The following is a 22,639-nucleotide window of genomic DNA, read 5'->3' on the forward strand; positions in this document are numbered from 1 at the left end:
CAGCAGCACCCCAGTGCAGCAAGGACAGTTGCCCTACCCGGATGAATACCTAAGACCCTGTTCCCCTAAAACTTATCTGGTGTGCCAAGACCAAGAACTATGGCCCAAATGAAAGAACAGAGCAAAACCTTAGAAAGAACTAAGCGATGAGGAGACAGCCAATATGTCTGATGGAAAAGTTCAAGCCCTGGTAATCAAAATGCTCATAGATCTGATTGAGCTTGGTCAAAAAAAAAACAAAAACAAATGAAAGATACCCAAAATGAAGTAAGGTAAAATATTCAGGGAACCAACAGTGATAGGAAGGAAACCAGAACTCAAACTAATGGTTTGGACCAGAAGGAAAAAAATAAACAATCAACCAGAAAAGAATGAGAAAAGAATTCAAAAAAGTGATGAGAGATTTACGAACCTCTGGGACAACTTGAAACGTTCCAATATCCGAATTACAGGGGTGCCAGAAGGAGAAGAACAGCAGCAAGAAATTGAAAACTTATTTGAACAAATAATGAAGGAAAACTTCCCCAATCTGGTGAAGGAAATAGACTTCCAGGAAGTCTAGGAACCCAAGAGAGTCCCAAAGAAGTTGGACTCAAAGAGGAACACACTAAGGCACATCATCATTAAGTTACCTAAGATTAAAAATAAAGAAAGAACTCTAAAATAAGCAAGAGGAAAGGAGAAAGTTATCTACAAAGGAGTGCCCATAAGACTATCAGCTGATTTCTTAAAAGGAACCTTGCAGGCAAGATGGGGCTGGAAAGAAGTATTTGAAGTTCATGAAAGGCAAGGACCTATATCCAAGAATACTCTACCCATCAAAGCTTACATTTAGAATGGGCAGATAAAGTTCTTCCCAGATAAGGTCAAGTTAAAGGACTTCATCATCACCAACCCATTATTATACAATACGTTAAAGGGATTTATCTAAGAAAAAGAAGATCAAAACTATGAACAGTAAAATGACAACAAACACAACTATCAACAAATGAACCTAAAAGAAAAGAAAACAACTAAAATAAAAACTAAGCAAACAACCAGAACAGGAACAAAATCAGAGAAATGGGTATCACATGGAGGGATTTCAGTGGGGAAGGGGGAGGGGAAATAGGGAGGAAAAGGTACAGGCAAGAAGAAGCATAATTAGTAGGCATAAAATAGATGGAAGGAGATAAAAAATGGTATAGGAAACACAGAACTCAAAGAACTTATATGTATAACTCATGATCATGAACTAAAAGTGGGGGGAATGCTGGAGGGTTGTGGGGGCAGAGCGAAGTGGGGGATGAAGGGGGAAAAATTGGGAAATTTTTTGTTGATTATACTATAATAGCATAATAGGATTTGTTTCCAAAAGAAACAAAATATACATTCTTTTCAAATGCACATGGAATATTTTTAAAGGTAGACCACATGATAGGACACAAAACAAGCCTCAACAAATTCAAGAAAATTAAAATCATATCAAGCATATTCTCAGACCACAAGGGCTTGAAACTAGAAACCAACCTCAAGGGAAAAACTCAGAACACTCAAATTCGTGGAGACTGAATATCATGCTATTAAACAATGAATGGGTTAAGAATAAGATCAAGGAAGAAATCAAAAAGTTTCTGGAAACAAATGAAAATGAACTCACAACAGCCCAAAACTTATGGGAGATAGCGAAGGCAGTCCTGAGAGGGAAGTTCATAGCAATACAGGTCTACCAAACAAAGATAGAAACATTTCAAATAAACAACCTGACCCTATGACTACAAGAACTTGAGGAAAAAAAAAACAAAGACCACCCAGAGCAAGTAGAAGGAAGAAAATAACTGAAATCAGAGCAGAATTAAATGACATAGAGACTAAAAGCACAATTCTAAGGATCAATGAATCCAGGAGGTGGTTCTTTGAAGAGATAAAGAAAATCACCAAGCCTTTAAGCAGACTCATCAAGGAAAAAATAGAGAATCCAAATAAACTCAATCATAAATGAAAGAGAAGAAATTACAACTGATACAAAGAAACACAAAAGATTGTAAAAAATTAATATGAGTAACTATATGCCAAGAAATTTGAATTCCAGGGTGAAATGGACAAATCTCTAGAAAAATGTAATCTTCTAAAACTGCATAAAGAAGAAGCAGAACACCTGAACAAATTGGTAACAGTTGGAGAAATCAAACCAGTAATCAAAAAACTCCAGGTACTCAAAAGACCTGGACTGGACCATTTCACAGGAGAATTTTACAAAGCATATAAGGAAGAGCTAACCCCTATCCTTCACAGAATATTTTTTAAAAATCCCAATAGAGGGAAGACTCCTAAACATTTTTACGAAGCCAGCATCATTCTAATGCCAAAACCAAATAAAGACACAACAAAGAAAGAAAACTATAGGCCAATATGGCTGATAAACAGAGATGCTAAAATCCTCAACCAAATATTGGCAAACTGCATCCAACAATACAATAAAAAGATCATACACCATGATCAAGTGGGATTCATCCTAGGGATGCAAGGATGGTACAACATTCACACATGAACAAATGTAATACATCACATAAACAAAATCACATGATCCTATCAATACATGCAGAAAAAGCATTTGATAAGATACAGTACTCATTTACGATAAAAACACTCAGCAAAGTGGGAGTAAAGGGAGCATACCTCAATATAGTAAAGGTTATGTATGAGAAACCTACAGCCAACAACATACTTAATGGGCAAAAACTAAAAGCTTTCCCACTAGGAGATCTAAGATGGCGTCGGAGTAGGAAGGAGCAGATTTGGCTTTCCTCTCCTCAGGGGAGAAAATCCTGACCAATCTATGGAGTAGAAAGGCAAGCAACCACCATATTTCAGCATTTTTGAAAACAGAGAACCAAGGATTGTGGCAGAACCGAAAGAACAAAGAATGGATCCTAAGGGGAGTGCTACAACAAGGTAGGGTCCCAGGACAAGTGTGTGGTCCAAGGGGCTGCAGCCCCAGGCCTGGGGGCTGTGGCTGGGTTTACCATAGGGTTAGTGGGAGAGAGCCAGATCAACTGCTCCCTCCCCACCAGCTGAGCAAGGTCTGAGTGGCTCTGGGAGGAATCCAGGTGCTGGCAAACACACCGGGGTGGTGAGCAGCAGAGGTGGTGCCCTGGAGGCGGTGGACACCAGGGCCGAGTCGTGCAGAGGACCCGGACTCCCGCAGTCACCGTTCTGGCTGGAGCTTTGGCGGTGAGAGAAGCCAGGCCACTGTGGGGAGCGGCGGGCTCAGTCGGGAGGAATATCTCAAGAGGAAGGAGTGAATAGACACAGACACTGTTTGGGGAATTCACCTAAAGTGATTAGTGGCTCTAACCTGTCTGTTCCCCAGCTGTGAGAGCGCAGGCGCCCGCTCTCGGGAGCACCGGCCAGGGACAGACGGGCCGCGCCTGCTCGCGGGAGCACCGGCGTAGGGGAGGTGCCTGCAAGGAAAGCATCCCCGCACAGCAACCCACAGCAGTAACCCTGGGGAAAGACCTGATTCCCACACCCAGGGCCCAAAGCTGAGGAGCCACTGGGAACTCCACAGGCCAAGGAGGAAAAGCCAAACAAATCATCCTTCAGTCTGCCTCAACCAGCAAGAGCAGAAAAACCGGTTTGGCCACTTTGAAACCAAGAGACTTTTTAATTTGATTCTATTTTTTTAACAATTTTTAATTTTTTAAGTTTTATTGTTTTTATTCTCTTTTGATTTCTTTTCCCTCTCTTACCTGATTTCTTGCTTTATTCCTTCCTCCTTCCTGTCCTCCAATTTTATCTCTTCGTCCTGCCTTCATCTGCCTTTTCTATTTTTTACTTTCTTAAATTTTTTCCTAAATACCTACCAGTGTGACAAAATCCTGGATCGGTGAAAAGACCAAAGTTGAACCCAAAGAAGGGGCATCACAACAGCTGGGACAGTGAGATAAATGTCACTCTGCTATTACAGAGAACCTGCAAGTTATTGCATATTTGTATTATTATTATTTTTCCAGTGTTCCTACATCTTTTTTTTTTTTAACAGTATTTGTATATCCCTCTTATTTTTGTATAGCCTGCTTTGCTAGGCTGGTTTTATTGTATGACCTGACAGCTTTCCCCTGATATCTCTTTCTATACTGTATTACTAATCTACTGTCCATTAACTCACCTGTGGCCCATCAACACACTACTAGATGTTCTGTACTCCCTATCCATGTTACCCAGATCTCATAGACTCTGCCATATGAATGTTGCCATAATATTATTGTAAATAACTGCTGTTCCATGCAATTGTAATTACTTCACAACACCCTCCCCCCAGATCTTAGCCCACTTCAAAGTTTCCTGAACGCTATTACTGTAGTGGTTACCTCTATTCTCTCACACACTACACCTATTTACTATCCTTTACTCTCACCTTACCCCAGAATCTGACCGCCCACAACCTCTCTGCTTTATAGATCTAACTCATAATCCTTCCTCCCCCAACAAGAGTCTTATCTTCTTTCCATCCTTTCTAAAAATCAGCTAGCTGGGTGGAAGACCACGGTTAACACTATACATAGTGAAAGGATCTCCTATATCTTCCCTACTTGCTACTATTGTGAATAGCATAGAATTCTCTGTTGCTGTCTTAAACCATTTTGCCTTCCCCCTCCAACTGATGACAAAAAAGAATAGGTGGAGGAGGTGAACACCAGGATACCCACTGGAAGAGGAAACTCAACAACAAAGGAACCACTAACAGATAACAGCAGAAGAAGGTGAAGGAGGGAGTAGTAACCACACAAACCTCAATCCAGGACTTATCTGGAAATACAACTAAACAGTAGAGACAGTACCCAATACAAACAACTGAACAAGATTTCTTCAAACCTTGTACACACAGAAGAACCAGCTTCAACACAACCTGCCCTCACCAGCACAGCAAAAAACAGAAGGTGGTGGACAGAGTGACCCACATTTAACCAGCTGGCGGGAAGGAACGACCAAAGAAAGACTCAACAACAATCAAAACCCAAAGGCAAACACAAAGCCAACTTAACCGACATCCCAAGACCAGCAAGCGTGGGGGGTCAAGGAAACAGCACCACTGAAACTCACTGCTACTCTACTGAAGAAGTTCACATCATAAACCCAGGGAGCCAGAACAGATCAATATAAGGAGGTGAGGCGAACAAGAAGAGTCTCACAAACAATGAGAAGACAAAGAAATAATCCCCAAATGAAAGGAAAGGAGGAAGCCTCAAAAAGAATGCTAAATGAAACAGAGGCAATTCAACTATCAGATATTGAATTCAAAGCAGTGATTGTCAGGAAGCTCAATGAGCTCACAATGAGCTACAAGAGTCTACAGGGAAGCTACAATGAACTCAATGAAAACTACATCAGCATAAAAAAGGAAATAGAAACTCTCAACAAGGGCCAAGAGGAAGTGAAGAATACAATTTCTGAACTGAAGAACACAGTAGAGGGAATGAAAAGCAGGATCGATGAAGCGGAAGATCGGATCAGCTAGCTAGAGGACAAAATAGAAGAAAACACCCAGAAAGAGCAAGAAAAAGAAAAGAGGCTCAGAAAAAATGAAGAGAGATTAAGAGAAATGCAAGACAATATGAAACGTAATAATATCCGCATAATAGGGATACCAGAAGGAGAAGAAGAAGAACAAGGGATAGAAAACCTAGTTGAACAAGTGATGATGGAAAACTTCCCTAATTTGATGAGACAAAAAGTCACACAAATACAGGAAACACAGAGAGTCCCAATCAGGAGGAACCCAAAGAGGCCCACCTCAAGACACATCATAATTAAAATGGAAAAATTTCAAGACAAAGAGAGAATCTTAAAGGCAGCAAGGGAGAAAAAGGAAGTAACATATAAGGGGGCCCCAATAAGGCTAACAGGTGACTTTTCAATGGAAACACTCCAAGCCAGAAGAGAATGGCAAGAAATATTCCAAGTAATGAGAACCAGAGGCCTGCAACCAAGACTACTTTACCCAGCAAGGCTCTCAATCAAGATAGAAGGCCAAATAAGAAGCTTCTCAGACAAAAGAAGTCTAAAAGAATACACCTCCACTAAACCAGCTCTGCAAGAGATGCTGAAGGGACTGCTTTAAGGAAGGGAAGGAAAAGAGAGAGAGAGAGAGGATCACATGTACATAAAAGGCAATGAATAAGTACCTATCAATAATAACCTTAAACGTAAATGGATTAAACGCTCCAATCAAAAGACATAGAATAGCTGATTGGATAAGAAAACATGACCCACACATATGCTGTCTACAAGAGACCCACCTCAGGATAAAAGATCTGCACAGGTTGAAAGTGAAGGGCTGGAAACAAATTTTCCAAGCAAATGGACAGGAAAAAAAAGCCGGGGTAACAATACTCATATCTGACAAAATAGACGAAGGTCCATAAAGAGAGACCCAGAAGGTCATTTCATAATACTCAAGGGAAGAATCCACCAAGAAGACATAAATATTGTAAATACATATGCACCCAACATAGGAGCACCCAAATACATAAAGAAAATCTTAGAGGACTTCAAGAAAGATATGGACAGCAACACAATTATTGTGGGGAATTTTAGCACCCCTCTATCAAAAATGGACAGATCTTCCTAACAAAATATCAACAAAGATATTGAGGCATTGAACAATACACTAGACGAACTGGGCTTTACCGATATTTACAGAACCCTCCATCCCAAAGAAGCTAAATACACATTTTTTTCAAATGTACATGGAACATTTTCAAAGATTGACCACATGATAGGACACAAAACAAGCCTCAACAAGTTCAAAAAAACTGAAATCATACCAAGCAATTTCTCGGATCACAAGGGATTGAAACTAGAAACCAACTCTAAGGAAAAAAACCCAAAACACTCAAATTCATGGAGATTAAACAGCATGCTATTAAACAATAAATGGGTCAAGAATGATATTAGGGAAGAAATCAAACGGTTTTTGGAAACAAATGAAAACGAACTCACAACAACCCAAAACTTATGGGACACAGCCAAGGCAGTCCTGAGAGGGAAGATCATAGCGATACAGGCCCACCTAAAAAAGTTAGAAACATTTCAAACAAACAACCTAACCCTACGTCTACAAGAACTCGAGGAACAACAACAAAGACAGCCCAGAGCAAGCAGAAGGAAGGAAATAACCAAGATCAGAGCAGAATTAAATGACATAGAGACTAAAAGCACAATTCTAAAGATCAATGAATCCAAGAGTTGGTTCTTTGAAAAGACAAACAAAATCGACAAGCCTTTAAGCAGACTCATCAAGAAAGAGAGAAAACCCAAATAAACACAATCAGAAATGAAAGAGGAGAGATTACAACAGATACCACAGAAATACAAAGGATTGTAACAAATTACTACAAAGAGCTGTATGCCAAGAAATTTGAAAACCTAGATGAAATGGACAAATTTCTAGAAAAATATAACCTCCCAAAACTCAACAAAATGGAAGCAGAAAGCCTGAACAAACCAATAACAGCAAAAGAAATTGAAGCAGTAATCAAAAAACTCCCAACACACAAAAGCCCTGGACCAGATGGTTTCACAGGAGAATTCTACAAAGCATTTAAGGAAGAACTAACCCCTATCCTTCACAGACTATTCCAAAAAATCCAAAAAGATGGAAGACTCCCAAACTCTTTTTATGAGGCCAACATCATCTTAATTCCAAAACCAGATAAAGACACAACAAAGAAAGAAAACTACAGGCCAGTATCGCTGATGAACATTGACGCTAAAATCCTCAACAAGATACTGGCAAACCACATCCAACAGTACATTAAGAAGATCATACACCATGACCAAGTGGGATTCATTCCAGGGATGCAAGGATGGTACAATACTCGCAAATCAGTAAATGTAATACATCACATAAACAAAAGCAAAGACAAAAACCACATGATCATATCAATAGATGCAGAAAAAGCATTTGATAAGGTACAGCACCCATTTATGATAAAAACACTCAGTAAAGTGGGAATAGAGGGAGCATTCCTCAACAGAATAAAGGCCATATATGAGAAACCTACAGCCAACATTATACTCAATGGGCAAAAATTAAAATCTTTTCCACTGAGAACAGGAACAAGACAAGGATGTCCACTTTCACCACTTCTATTCAATATAGTACTGGAAGTTCTAGCCACAGCAATCAGACAAGAAAAAGAAATAAAAGGAATCCAAATCGGAAAGGAGGAAACAAAACTGTCACTGTTCGCAGATGACATGATATTGTACATACATAATCCTATAGACTCCACCAAAAAACTGCTTGACCTAATAAATGAACTTGGTAAAACAGCGGGATACAAAGTCAATATCCAGAAATCAAAGGCATTTCTGTACACCAACAATGAAACAGCAGAAGCAGAAATGAAGAAAAAAATTCCATTTGAAATAGCAAAAAGAAAAATAAAATACCTAGGAATAAACCTAACCAAAGAGGTAAAAGACCTGTATTCAGAAAACTACATAACACTCAGGAAAGAAATCAAGGAAGACACAAACAAATGGAAACATATACCGTGTTCATGGATTGGAAGAATTAATATCATTAAAATGTCCATAGTACCAAAAGCAATTTACACATTCAATGCAATACCTATTAAAGTACCAATGGCATATTTCACAGACATAGAACAAACACTTCAACAATTTATATGGAACCATAAACGACCCCGAATAGATGCTGCAATTTTGAGAAAGAAGAGTAAAGTAGGAGGAATCACAATACCTGACACTAAACTATACTACAAGGCCACTGTAATCAAACCTGCCTGGTACTGGCATAAAAACAGGCACATAGACCAATGGAACAGAACAGAGAGCCCAGAAATAAACCCAAGCCTCTACGGTCAATTAATATTTGACAAAGGAAGCAGCACCATAAAATGGAATAAAAATAGCCTCTTCAACAAATGGTGTTGGGAGAACTGGACAGCTACATGCAAAAAAATGAAACTCGAGCACCAACTTACACCTTATACAAAAATAGATTCAAGGTGGATAAAAGAGTTAAATATAAAATGTGACACCATTAAAGTCCTAGAAGAGAACATAGGTAGGAAAATCTCAGATATTTTACGCAGAAACTTTTTCACTGACTTGTCTCCTAGAGCAAGGGACATAAAGGAAAGAATAAACAAATGGGACCTCATCAAAATTAAAAGCTTTTGCACAGCTAAGGAAAACAGTATCAAAATAAAAAGAGAACCAACTGTATGGGAAAACATATTTGCCAATGATACCTCAGACAAGGGTTTAATCTCCAAAATATATAAAGAACTTACACAACTCTACTCAAAGAAGACAAGTAACCCAATTAAAAAATGGGCAAAGGACTTGAACAGACACTTCTCCAAGGAGGATGTACAGAAAATCCAAAGACACATGAAGCGATGCTCAATATCGCTAGCCATCAGAGAGATGCAGATTAAAACCACAATGAGATACCACTTCACACCAGTCAGAATGGCCATCATAAACAAAGCAACAAACAACAAGTGTTGGAGAGGATGTGGAGAAAGGGGGTCCCTAGTGCAGTGTTGGTGGGACTGCAGACTGGTACAACCACTATGGAAAGCAGTTTGGAACTTCCTCAGAAAACTAAAAATGGATCTGCCTTTTGACCCAGCAATTCCATTGCTGGGACTCTATCCTAAGAACACTAAAACACCAATACAAAAGAACCTTTGCACCCCGATGTTCATAGCAGCACAATTTACAATAGCTAGGTGCTGGAAGCAACCTAGATGCCCATCAGTAAATGAATGGATCAAAAAACTATGGTACATTTACACAATGGAATTCTATGCAGCAGAAAGAAAGGAGCGCATACCCTTTGCAACAGCATGGATGGAGCTGGAAAGCATTATGCTAAGTGAAACAAGCCAGGCAGTGAAAGACAAATACCACATGATATCACCTTTAACAGGAATCTAAACAACAAAACAAAACAAAAAAAACTAGCAAAATATAACCAAAGACACTGAAATAGGGGATAGTCTGACAGTGGCCAGAGGGGAGAAAAGAGGGGGGGAATTTCAGGGGGGAATGGGTAGGGATTACAGGAACAAATTTGGAGGACACATGGACAAAAACTAGGGGTGGGGGGTAATGGAGGGAAGGGGGGAGGGTTGGGTGGGTGGCCTGGAATGGGAGTAGGGTGGAGAAAACTGTACTTGAACAATGATTAAAATAAAATAAAATAAAATAAAATAAAATAAAAAGCTTTCCCACTAAGATTAGGAACAAGACAAGTGATGTCCCCTTTCACCACTTTCATTCCACATAGTATTGGAAGTCCTAGCCACAGAAATCAAATAAGAGAAATAAAAGACAATCAAATTGGAAAGGAGGAAGCAAAACTGTCATTGTTTGCAAATGACATAATAGTGTTCATAGAAAATCCTGTAGACTCCACCAAAAATCTACTCAACCTAATAAGTGAATTTGGCAAGAGTGGAATACAAAGTCAATAATCAGAAATCAAAGGCATTTCTGTATACCAGCAATGAAATATTAGAAAGAGAAGTCAGATAAAAAATCCCATTTGATATAGCAACAAGAAAAATAAAGTACCTTGGAATAAACCTAACCAAGGAAGTAAAGACTTGTACTCAGAAAAGTACACAACACTGAAGAAAGAATTTAAGGATGACATAAACAAATAGAAGTATATACTTTATTCACAATTGGAAGACTTACTATCCTCAAAATGTCCATACTACCCAAAGCAATGTATAGATTGAACACAATCCCTATTAAAGTACCAATGACATATTTCACAAATATAGAACAAACACTTCAAAAATTTATGTGGAATCATAAATGACTCCGAGTAGCTGCAGTAATTTTGAGAAAGAAGAACAAAGTAGGAGGGATCACAATATCTGACATCAAACTATATTACGAGGCCACTATAATCAAAACAGTCTGATACTGGCACAAGAACACAAATACAGATCAATGGAACAGAACAGAGAGCCCAGAAATAAACCCAAGTCTCTACTGTCAGTTAATATTTGACAAAGGGAGCAGAAGCATAAAATGGAGTAAAAATAGCCTCTTCAACAAATGGTGTTGGGAGATCTGGACAGGTACATGCAAAAAAATGAAACTTGACCACCAAGTTGCTATATATATATAAATAAACTCAAGATGAATAAAAGACTTAAATATAAGTCGCAACACTATAAAAGTCCTAGAGGAGAACATGGGGAGGAAAATCTCAGATATTCCACCCAGCAATATTTTCAGATATGTCCCCTAGAGCAAGGGACATAAAGAGAAGAATTAGCAAATGGGACTTCATCAAAATTACAAGCTCCTGCACAGCTAAAGAAAATATCAGCAAAATGAAAAGGGAACCAACTGTATGGGAAAATATATTTGCCAATGATATATCAGACAGGGATTTGATCTCCAAAATATATAAGGAACTCATACAACTCCACACTGAGAAGACAAATAATCCAATTAAAAAATGGGCAAAGGAGGACTTCTGGCGAAGAAGAAGGCGTAGGTAGGTACACTGTGCTTCCTCGTACAACCAAAAGAAGGACAACAAATTTAAAAAGAAACAACAACCATAACTGCCAGAAAATCAAGCTCTATGCAAGTCTACCAACCAAGGAGTTAAAGAAGAAACATTCATCCAGACCGGTAGCAGCAGTGCAGATGGGCTGCAGGGGTGGAGAGGACATGTGGCAAGGTGGCAGCTGAAGGACCAGGGGTGGAGAGGGGTTGGGGGAAGTTAAAGCAGTGGCTGGCAGAGCAGATGATCCTACATTTGCATGTGAGTAAACCAAGAGGAACAGCTGGGGAGTGAGAGAAACCACACAACCCAGAGTTCTCATGTGGGGAAATGAAGCATCAAAACTTCTGACTTAAACAACATGTGGGGGTTGAGGCACCAGGAGAAACTCCCAGACTCACAGGAGATTGATTTCATTGGAGAGACCCATAATGTCCTAGAATGCACACAAACTCACGCACAATTTGCTTGTGAGCAGTTGGGGAAGTGACTAAAAGCTGGCAGAGAGCCCAGCAAGCAGCATTGTTCCCTTTAGGACCCACATACAGCACCACAATGCAGTGATATGGGTTGCCCCACCCTGGAGAATACATAAGGCTTGGCCCCTTGCTACTTAACAGGTGTGCTGGGGAAAAAAATGGCCCAAATAAAAGACCAAATCAAAGTTTCAGAAAAAAATACAACTAAGCAATGAAGAGATAGCCAACCTATCAGATGCAGATTTTAAAACACTGGTAATCAGGATGCTCACAGAAATGGTTGAGTATAGTCACAAAATAGAGGAAAGAGTGAAGACTATGCAAAGTGAAATAAAGGAAACTACACAAGGAAGCAACAGTGACAGGAAGGAAACCAGGACTCAAATCAATGATTTGGAACAAAAGGAAGAATAAACATTAAACCAGAACAGAACGAAGAAACAAGAATTCAAAAAAATGAAGAGACACTTAGGAACCTCTGGGATAACTCTAAACATTCCAACATTTGAATCACAGGGGTGCCAGAAGGAGAAAAGGAAGAGCAAGAAATGGAAAACTTAGTTGAACAAATAACGAAGGAAAAGTCCCCCAATCTGGTGAAGGAAATAGACTTCAAGGAAGTCCAGGAAGTTCGGAAAGTCCCAAAGAACTTGGACCCAAGGAAGCACACACCAAGGCACATCATAATTACATTACCCAAGATTAAAGATAATGAGAGAATCTTAAAAGCAAGAAGAGAAAAGAAGGCAATTACATTCAAAGGAGTTCCCATAAGACAATCAGCTGACTTCTTCAAAGACACCCTGCAGGCAAGAAGGGGCTGGAAATAGTATTCAAAGTCATGAAAGGCAAAGACCTACATCCAAAATTACTCTATCCAGCAAAGCTATCATTTAGAATGGAAGGGCAGATAAAGTGCTTCCCAGATAAGGTCAAGTTAAAGGAGTTCATCATCACCAAGCCCTTATTACATGAAATGTTAAAGGGACTTATCTAAGGAAAAGAAGAAGATCAAAACTATGAATAGTAAAGTCACAATAAAGTCACACCTAAACCTAAAAAACAAAAACATAAACAAACTAAACAAACAACTAGAACAGGAACAGAATCATAGAAATGGAGATCACATGGAGGGTTATCAGTGGGTAGAGAGAGGGAGGAATGAGGGCAAAGGTACATGGAATAAGAAGCATAAATGGTAGGTACAAAATAGACGGGGAGATTAATAGTATAGGAAATGTAGAAACAAAAGGACTTATATGTACAAACCATGGATATGAACTAAGAGGTGCAAATGCAGGTTGGGGAGGGCAGGGCAAAGGGGATTAAAGGAGGGAAAATGGAACAACTGTAATAACATAATCAATAAAATATATTTTAAAATATAATAAAACATGGGCAAAAAACCTGAAAGACACTTCTCCAAGGAGGACATTCAGAAGGTCCAGAAATGTATGAAAGGCTGCTCAGCATCACTGGCCATCAGAGAGATGCAAATTTAAAACCACAATGAGATACTACTTCACACTGGTCAGAATGACCATCATAACCAAATCAACAAACAAGTGTTGGAGAGGTTGTGAAGAAAAGAGAACCCTAGTGCACTGTTGGTGGCATTGCAGACTGGTACAACCACTATGTAAAACAGTATGGAATTTCCTCAAAAAACTAAAAGTGGAACTGCCTTCTGACCTGGCAATTCCACTGCTGGGATTATACCCTAAGAATCCTGAAACACCAGTTCCAAAGAATCTATGAACCCCAATGTTCATAGCAGCACAATTTACAATAGCCAAGTGTTGTAAGCAACCTAAGTGTCCATCAGTAAATAAGTGGATCAAAACACTATGGTACACTTACACAATGGAATACTACACAGCAGAAAGAAAGAAGGAGCTCCTACCCTTTATGACAGCATGGATGGATGTGGAGAGCATTATGCTAACTGTAATAAGCCAGGCGGTGAAAGACAAATATCATATGTTCTCACCTATAAGTGGAAGCTAATCGGCAAAACAAACAAGCAAGCAAAATACAACGAGAGACATTGAAATAAAAAACAAACACAGTAACCAGAGGGGAGGAGGGAGAGAATAAAGAGGGGAAAAGCGGGTAGGGTCGTCAAGGGACGTATACAAGGACACTTGGACAAAGCCAAAGGACTGTAGGATGGAGGGTGGGAGGAGGTGATGGCTCGGGTGGGGGGAGAGTGGTGGGTGTAAAATGGAGACAACTATATTTGAACAACAATTTATAAGAGAGAGAGAGAGAAGTTTAAAACAAAATCAGATTAAAATAGAGCACCTTCCAGATATCAAAGGAAATTTTACAAACTGGTAACTTGATTGAAATTATCAAATATTTTAATGAAATTATTATTTATGCTATACCAAAAAAAAAGTGTCACAATAAATTGCCAAGCAGAGTTACTCAGGAGGCAGATGAGGTATATCTGGTAAAAATGGGATTGTTTCCTAAGCTCACACTTGCTTGACTTTGGTCTGGTTAGCACCTTCTATACTGTGCTCACAACAGTACCTTTTACTTTCAAGGTAGAGGCAGACAACTTCTCTCCTTCAGGTTTCATTGTTGGGGGCTTGTTGTGAACAAGTTTCCACCATCCTGGTTCTCCAAATTCTTGAGCACCTGAACGGAAATACATAGGACTTCCCACACTGAGGCAACCTGCTACTGTGCTCCACCAGGTCGAAGTCTTTTTCCTAGACAGTCCAAGAATATAAAAATTATTGGTATTTTAACTCAATCATTATATAGAAAATATACTGTGTATTCTACAAAGTCTAGCCTATGATATGCTACAAAACCTGCAATCTTTGAAGGAACATAAATCAAGACAGAGGTTCTAAAGTCTGTCTGCCTTCAAATCCTGGCTCTACAACCTCCTAGCTAACTCAGTTTCTTCATCTTTAAAATTAGGATCATAGAACTTGCTTTTATATGTGAATTAAACACAGCTCTCAAAAAACAAGCAGGAGAATCAATCACCCTAGTAAATACTTCATTTTTTATATTATATTTTGATTATGGTATTACAATTGTCTAAATTTTTTCCCATTCACCAATCCACCCAGCACCTCCTACTGTCTCAGGCAATCCCCACACCATTTTTATGTTCATGGGTCATACATGTAAGTTCTTCAGCTACTCCATTTTCTATACTGTACTTTACAACCCCATGTTTATTTCTGTAACTACCTATCTGTGCTTCTTAATCCACTCAGCTCTTTCTCAATCCCCCTACACTTCCCTCCCATCTGGCAACCAACAAAATGAACTCCGTGTCCATGACTTTGTCTCTGTTCTTGTTTGCTTAATTTGTTTTTTAGATTCAATTGTTGATATGTATGTGTTCAGTGCCTTTTTATTTTTCATAGTTTGGATCTTTTTTTTCCCTAAAATAAGTCCCTTTAACCTTCTATATAATAATGGTTTGGTGATGATGAACTCCTTTAGTTTTTTCTTGTTTGGGAAGCTCTTTATCCCCCCTTCGATTCTAAATGATAGCTTTGCTGTGCGGAGCAATCCTGGCTGTAGGTCCTTGCTTTTCATGACTTTTCCGTGAATATTTCTTGCCAATCCCTTCTAGCCTGCAAAGTTACTTTTGAGAAATCAGCTGATGGTCTTATGGACTACCCCTCTACATAAATAACTGCTTTACTCTTGCTGCTCTTTAGATTCTCTTTTTATCTTTAACCTTTGGCATTTTAATTATGATGTGTCTTGGTGTAGGCATATTTGCATCCACCTTGTGTGGGCCTTTCTGTACTTCTTGAAATTGCATTTCTATTTTCTTCACCAAATTAGGGGAATTTTTCTTTCATTATTTTGTCAACCAGATTTTGAATTTCGTCCTCCTTCTCTTTTCCTTCTGGCACCATTATCGTGTAAATGTTGGAACACTTCAAGTTGTCCCAGAGGCTACTTACGCTATCCTTGTTTTTTTTGGACTACTTTTTCTTCTTGTTCTGCATAGTTGTTTTTTGCTTTTTTATGTTCTAAATCATTGATTTGATTCTTGGCTTCATCCATTCTACTGTTGTTTCCCTGTAAATTGTTTTTTATTTAAATTAGTGTTTGCTTCATTTCTAACTGTTCTTGTCTATGCTGTTAACATCCTCACTGAGTTCCTTGAGAATCCTAGTAACTAGTGTTTCATGCTGTGCATCTAATAAATTGCTTATCTCCATTTTATTTAGTTCTTTTTCTGGAATTTGATCTTTACTTTCATTTGTGCCATGTTTGCCTCCTCATTTTGGCAGCCTCCCTGGTTTGTTTCTATGTATTAGGTAGAGCTGCTTTGACTCCATGTCTTGGTAGTGTGCCTTAATATATAGGTGGCCTGTAGGGTTCAGTGGCACAGCCTCCCTTACCACCCAAGCAGGGTACTCGAAGTGCGCCCTTTGTGTGCGCTGAGTACACCCTCCTCTTGTAGTTGAGCCTTGATTGCTGTTGGCAGGTCAATGAGAGGGATTTGCATAGGCCAGTCAGCTGCAAGGACTGACTGTGACCACTGAATGACAATTTCCACCCTCTGTGAAGGATCTGTTTTGTGGGGGCAGGGTGGTGGTACTCTGATGTGGTCTGTAGCTGTCCACTAGGTACCTATGTACCTGGAGCTCTGGGCTCCCCAGGTTGTACAGGCCAAGGTCAGTGCTCACCTGTGTTCTGCCAAGGGCCACCCTGCATGAGCTATAAAGCAACCTGACTGCAACTTGTGCTGCAAACTTCTGACTGCAAAGACCAGCGGGGATTGTTCAGTAGAAGAAACTTCTGGAGTCCCAAGCAGTTCCCCTTAAAAAACCCACATGTGGACTACCACAGACACATTCCCTCTGAGCTTCCACACCACTGGGGTAGCAGCTTGAAAAGCACCAGTGGCATACAAGGAGGAACTGAAGTATCTGTCATCGAGGTGGGAGCTGGCGGACAGCTTACTCCCAGACAGAAAGGTGGGCAGCAGCCATTGTCACTTTTCTGAGCCTTCAAGCTGCTACTTGTGCTGGGCTGGAGATTCCCAGGGAAAGGCAAGCTTTGAATCTAGGCTGGCTGCTGCTAGTTCCAGGCATGGGGCCACCTAGCTCTTGCTCATTTGATAGGATTTTGGAAGTTGTAAAGCAATAGCCAAGACCAGGCATTCATATGGAAAAGTCAGTTAACAGTTTGGATGGGCCTGTAAATTTGGTGGAACAGTTAACAGTTTGGATGGAACAGTACATTCGAAGGGATGGAGTATCAGGGATCTCCAAGGAAGGGCAAACAGTGTTAGCCAGGTTGATCAAGTCTTCAGATACGCACCTGACTGTTTGCTCTGCGGCTGTGTGTGGGGAAAGCTCAGAAAAGTGACAATGGCTGCTGCTCACCTTCCTGGCTGGGAGTAAACTGTCCACTAGCTCCCACCTTGATGATAGATACTTCAGTTCCTCTTTGTATGCCACTGGTGCTTTTCAAGCTGCTACCCCAGTGGTGTGGGAGCTCAGAGGGAGTGTGTCTGTGTAAGTCCATATGTGGGTTTTTTAAGGGGAACTGCTTGGGACTCCAGAAGTTTCTTCTGCTGAACAATCCCTACTGGTCTTTGCAGCCAGAAGTTATGGGGACTTATCTTCCTACTGGAACCGCAGGCTGGAGTGCTCGATATAGGGCTGGTACTCCTTGCCCCTGAGATATCCCTCCCAAATTTTTATCCACCACACATGGATGTGGGACGAGCCCATTTCACATATCTGCCTTCTCTACCAGTCTGGATGGATGTGGTTTCTTAATTTCATAGTAGTCAGACTTCCATTCAAATCAATTTCTGATGGTCCTGAGTGATGGCTGTTACATATTAGTTACAATTTTCATGTGGTTGTTCAAGGAGTTGAGCTGTGTTTACCTATCTACCCTAATAAACAGTTCATTTTACCCAAGGTATCAGGTGCATCTCTTAGTCTGTTCCTATTGGCCTTTACACCATACAATGGGTTAAAACTATATTGCACAATATGTTCCAAAAACAAAGAATTTAACTTTGGGGGTGGGGTAAGCAAGTATATAATTACACAAGAGTATATATAACAAACATTTTTAAATATGTTAAATGTCTAATACTCAGGTTCCTCTTGAAAATTCTTTCAAACGCAACTGTTCTATTTCCACCTTGAAAACATAAGTCAATTACCAGAAATTCTTTCATAAGAAAGCCAGTTTAACAGTTCTAAAATAGTGGTAGGAAGCAAAAGAAAAAAGTATTCTTAGCAAAAATGATGTACTAGAAAGAAAGGCAAAAAAATAAACCAATAGGCATAAACACTATCAGTAATGAAGCAAATAACTTTAGCTTTTACCAGCAATATTCTCGTTCCACAGCACCTCTCCAGTCTAAACTTTTTCAAACTTTTGTAGGCTCCCTCCTCTTGCCCAAACAGTGTGACCATAGGGGAAGTCATTTCACTTGCTTTCTCACACAATGACTATTAATTAGTTCAGTTGGTGGTATCCCATAGATCCCTTAGGTTCTGGTCACTTCTTGATCTTTTTGCTTTCCGTTTCTCGGACCTAATACTTCCCATGGTCCTATCCTCAAGTTCATTGAATCTACTTTCTGCCTATTTAATCTCTGTATTGAACCTCTCAATTCTACCTTTGAATCTCTCTAGTCAATATTTCATTCCAGTTACTATACTTTGCAGCTCCAGAATCTCCTTCTGACTTCTTTTTAGGTTTCCTACCTCTTTGCTGATATTTCTGGTTTTTTCTTACATCATTTTCTCAACTTTCTCCACATCTTCCTTTGGTTCTTTGCACATCTTTGACAGTTGTTTTAAAGTCTTTGTCTAGTAAATCCACCATTGGTTTTATTGTTTTTGTTTTTTTTAAGGAAGTATCTGTTGGATTATGTTTTTTCCTTTGAATGGACCATACTTGGTTGTTTCATTGTATTCCTTTTAATTTTTTTAAATTTAAAATAGGACATTTGAATTTAATAACATAGTAACTCTGGAAATTAGATTATCTTCCTTTCCCAAAGTTTGGTTTTAGTCTTTTGATTGACGTAGGCTGTCCCTTGTGCCAAAGATCAGCATGAATTGTATAAACTTAAGGTCTTCTCAGGTCATTTCTGAGCGTGTGCCTTCCCCTGAGCACGTATATTGACCTTCTAATTTCCCTTGTATATGTAGTTGCTTTTGAATGTCTGGCTCCAAAAAGGAAACAAAAAGACAAATGAAGTGCAGAGGGGTGGAACCAGCCTATTAAATCCCTTAAAAACTGATTCAGCTAGAGGGGAAGTGGCTTGCAACAGGGGAAGTGAAACAATGGCCACCTACCTCTTTGTACCTGTTATCAGGAACAGCAGCGATCTGAGTACAGATCATAATATTTGGAGGACAGGGTCTTTTTTCTCCACCCTGGCTCCCATAAGCTATATGCAAGCTGCTCTGAGGACATGCATATTGTTGCCTGCCACAGCTGAAGTATGAGGGATAGGCAGAAGCTACAGGGAATCCTAAGAGTTGAAACTGAAATTAAGAGCAATTTACTATCCAAACCTTCCCCTGAAATTTGCAAACCTTCAACAGACTCCAAAAACCCTATTTTTGGAGTTACATCAGACAGATTATCCAGTTGTAATTACTGTCTAGGTAGGGAGACAAATTTCTGGTGCTTGCTACTCTGCCATCTCCCTAGAATCTTCATATAACTTTTTGAATTTTAAATACTATGAATGTGTTGTTTCATATTTCATCAAATATAAGACCTACTAATTTTAAAATATATCATTTATATATAAGAAAACTATCAAATTTTGACACACCATCACTTGTAAGATATATCCAGCTGTCAGAGAAATCAAAATCTGAAATATTGTGCACCTTAAAATCAATAAAGAATAAGCTATTCAGACTATTCTTCACTAATCAAAGGTACTCCTGGAAGAATTCAAGGCTGAGATTGTACAAGCAAATTAAGTGAGCACACACACAATGACAATTAAACTGTGGTAATTAATAAAGCTTCTGTATATTTTTTAATTTATTTCTATAATAGGTACATATAGTTATTTAGATTATCCCTAAATAATCCTTGACACACTTAAACTAAATAAAAATTAAAGGCAGCTTCCAATCAAGATGGTGACATAGGCAGGTGTGACTCACCTCTTTGCATAGCCACATCAAAATTACAATTCAAATATAGAAGAACCATCACTTAGGAACGTCAGAAATCAAGTTGAATGGAAGTCTGACAACTACGGAAATGAAGAAACTACATCCATCCAAACTGTTAGGAGGGGCACAGAAATGGAACAGGTTAGCCCCACACCCACGTGGATAAAATTTCGGAAGGGGTATCTCAGGAGCAAGCAGTCCCAGACACACACCAGCACCCCCAGCCCAGGATTCCAGTGCCAGGACGGTAAGTCCCCACATCTCCTGGCTGCGAAAAACAGCAGGTGGAGGAGGCAACCGGATCTCAGAGCAGTTCATCTTGGGGAACCACACACAGACTTACCTACTCAGACTTGCTTCCTCTGCACCCCAGCACCAAGGTGGCAGCTTGAAAGGCACCAGTGGTATACAGGGAGAGACTGAAGTGTCTGGCATCAGGATGAGCAGAAGTCATTGTCCCTTTGCTGAGTCCTAACTCCACAAAGCCGGTAAGCTGGTACCATATCTGAGATTCCATCAACCTGGCTAACATTGTGTGACCCACCTTGGAAATCCAGAGAGGCTCTACCCAAGCTACTTTTCTAAAGAATGGCTGCTCTTGGCTCCCAAATCCTATCAAACAAGCAACAGCTGGCTTCCATGAGCCCTAGTGGCAGTCAGATTACAGGCACAGCTTGGCTACACCTGGGAATCTCCAAGGCCAGCACATGTAGGAGCCATCTCAGACTGCTTTACAGTTCAGACAGGATGCCCCACACAAAACACAGGTAGAGGCTGACCTTAGGCTGTGCCACCTGGGATATCCCAGGACCAACACACCCAGTGGACAGCTACAGACCATGTCAGATCCTCACCACCACCCTGTCCCTACACATCTGACCCCCCATCGAGGGCAGGGGTTGGTGGTCCATGGTCACAGCCAGTCTTTGCAGCTGACTGGTCTGGGTCAATTCCTCCCATTGATCTCCCAACAGCGACCAAGGCTCAAATACAAAAGGAGTGTGTTCTCAGCCCACACAAAGGGCACACTTCGAATACCCAGCCTGGACAAAGGGGAGGCTGTGCCACTGTACCCTACAGGCCACCATACATTAGGCCACACTACCAAGACACAGAGTCAAAAGAGCTCTACCTAATACATAGAAACAAACACAGGGAGGCTGCAAAGACGAAGAAATAAGAAAACATGGCCCAAATGAAAGAACAGATCAAAACTCCAGAAAAAGAGCTAAACAAAATGGAAACAAGCAATCTACTAGATGAAGAGTTCAAAACACTGTTTTTAAGGATGCTCAAGAAACTTAGTGAAGACCTCAGGAGAATTAAAAAAAAACCCAGTCAGAAACAAATGACACACTAATTGAAATAAAGATCAATTTACAGGGAAACAACAGTAGAATGAAGCCAAGAATCACATCAATGATTTGGAACATAAGGAGGCAAAAAACAACTATTGGAACAAGAAGAAGAAAAAAAGAATTTAAAAAATGAGGACAGTGTGAAACAGCCTCTGGTCCAACATTCTCCTCATAGCTATGCCAGAAGAGAAGAGAAAGAGTAAGAAATTGGGAATCTTTCCGAAAAAATAGTGAAAGAAAACTTCCCTAATTGGTGAAGGAAATAGACATGCAAGTCCAAGAAGCACAAGAGTCCCAATTATGATGGATGTAAAGAGGCCCACTCCAAGACATATCATTATTAAAAGGCCAAAGGTTAAAGATAAAGAGAGACTCTTAAAAGCAAGAGAAAAGAAGTTAGTCATCAGGAGGTTGCCAGATGGGAGGGACAAGGAAGAGAATGGGTGAAGAAGTGAGGGAATTAAGAAGTACAAATAGGTAGTTACAGAATAGCCATGGGGATGTGAAGTATAGTATAAGAAATGCAGTACACAAAGAAATTATACACATGACCGATGGACATGAACAATGGTAGGAGGATTGCCTGAAGGAACAAGGGCCACTTGGTGGAAGGGTGCAACGGGAGAAAAATCAAGACAACTGTTATAGCATAATCAATAAAATATAATTAAAAAGTAAACAAAATTAAAGGCACAAAAGCAAAATCTATAAGTATCTGAAAGAAAATGTATTCAAATTTAGAACTTCATTACACAGTGTGCTATTCTCCTACCTTTTATAGCAAATAAGAAATGGTTACTATTGTTAAGAACTTAAAACATGTTCTATGAATAGGAGAATTAAAATCTTTATTAGCTATGAAAAAAGTTTGACTGCAAATGTTTTTTACAGCCTGGTTCTCTGGGGTATAGTGATTCTGTGTATGTTCATACAGAGACAACAGAGCCCGTGGTGACTCAATCAAGGAGCAGTTTCAGGTGACCTCCCAATCACTGATGTTTAAAGCAGAGTTCCAAAATAAAGGTTAGCACTGGTCAGAAAACTGAGTAACAAAGAATCACAGAGTAAATTTTAATTCTC

The 22,639-nt window shown here is 39.7% G+C and overlaps 2 protein-coding genes across 5 annotated transcripts in view; both read right to left on the reverse strand.

Moving 5' to 3' along the window:
* Nucleotides 1-22,639, reverse strand: part of KAT14 (lysine acetyltransferase 14) — a 76,491-nt gene that overhangs the window by 41,432 nt on the left and 12,420 nt on the right. For all 3 annotated transcript variants that reach the window (XM_036009497.1, XM_036009496.1, XM_036009498.1), the window contains one exon: nt 14,572-14,753. In XM_036009497.1, coding sequence (XP_035865390.1) covers nt 14,572-14,753 — 182 coding nt within the window. The remainder of the gene's footprint in view (nt 1-14,571; nt 14,754-22,639) is intronic.
* The window catches only part of LOC114506203 (protein PET117 homolog, mitochondrial), a 76,491-nt gene that overhangs the window by 41,432 nt on the left and 12,420 nt on the right, over nt 1-22,639 (reverse strand). For both annotated transcript variants that reach the window (XM_028523711.2, XM_028523712.2), the window contains exon 5: nt 14,572-14,753. The gene's annotated coding sequence lies outside the window, so the exon portion shown is untranslated. The remainder of the gene's footprint in view (nt 1-14,571; nt 14,754-22,639) is intronic.

This window comes from Phyllostomus discolor, chromosome 9 (assembly GCF_004126475.2).
Source record: "Phyllostomus discolor isolate MPI-MPIP mPhyDis1 chromosome 9, mPhyDis1.pri.v3, whole genome shotgun sequence".
NCBI classification, from domain to species: Eukaryota; Metazoa; Chordata; class Mammalia; order Chiroptera; family Phyllostomidae; genus Phyllostomus; species Phyllostomus discolor.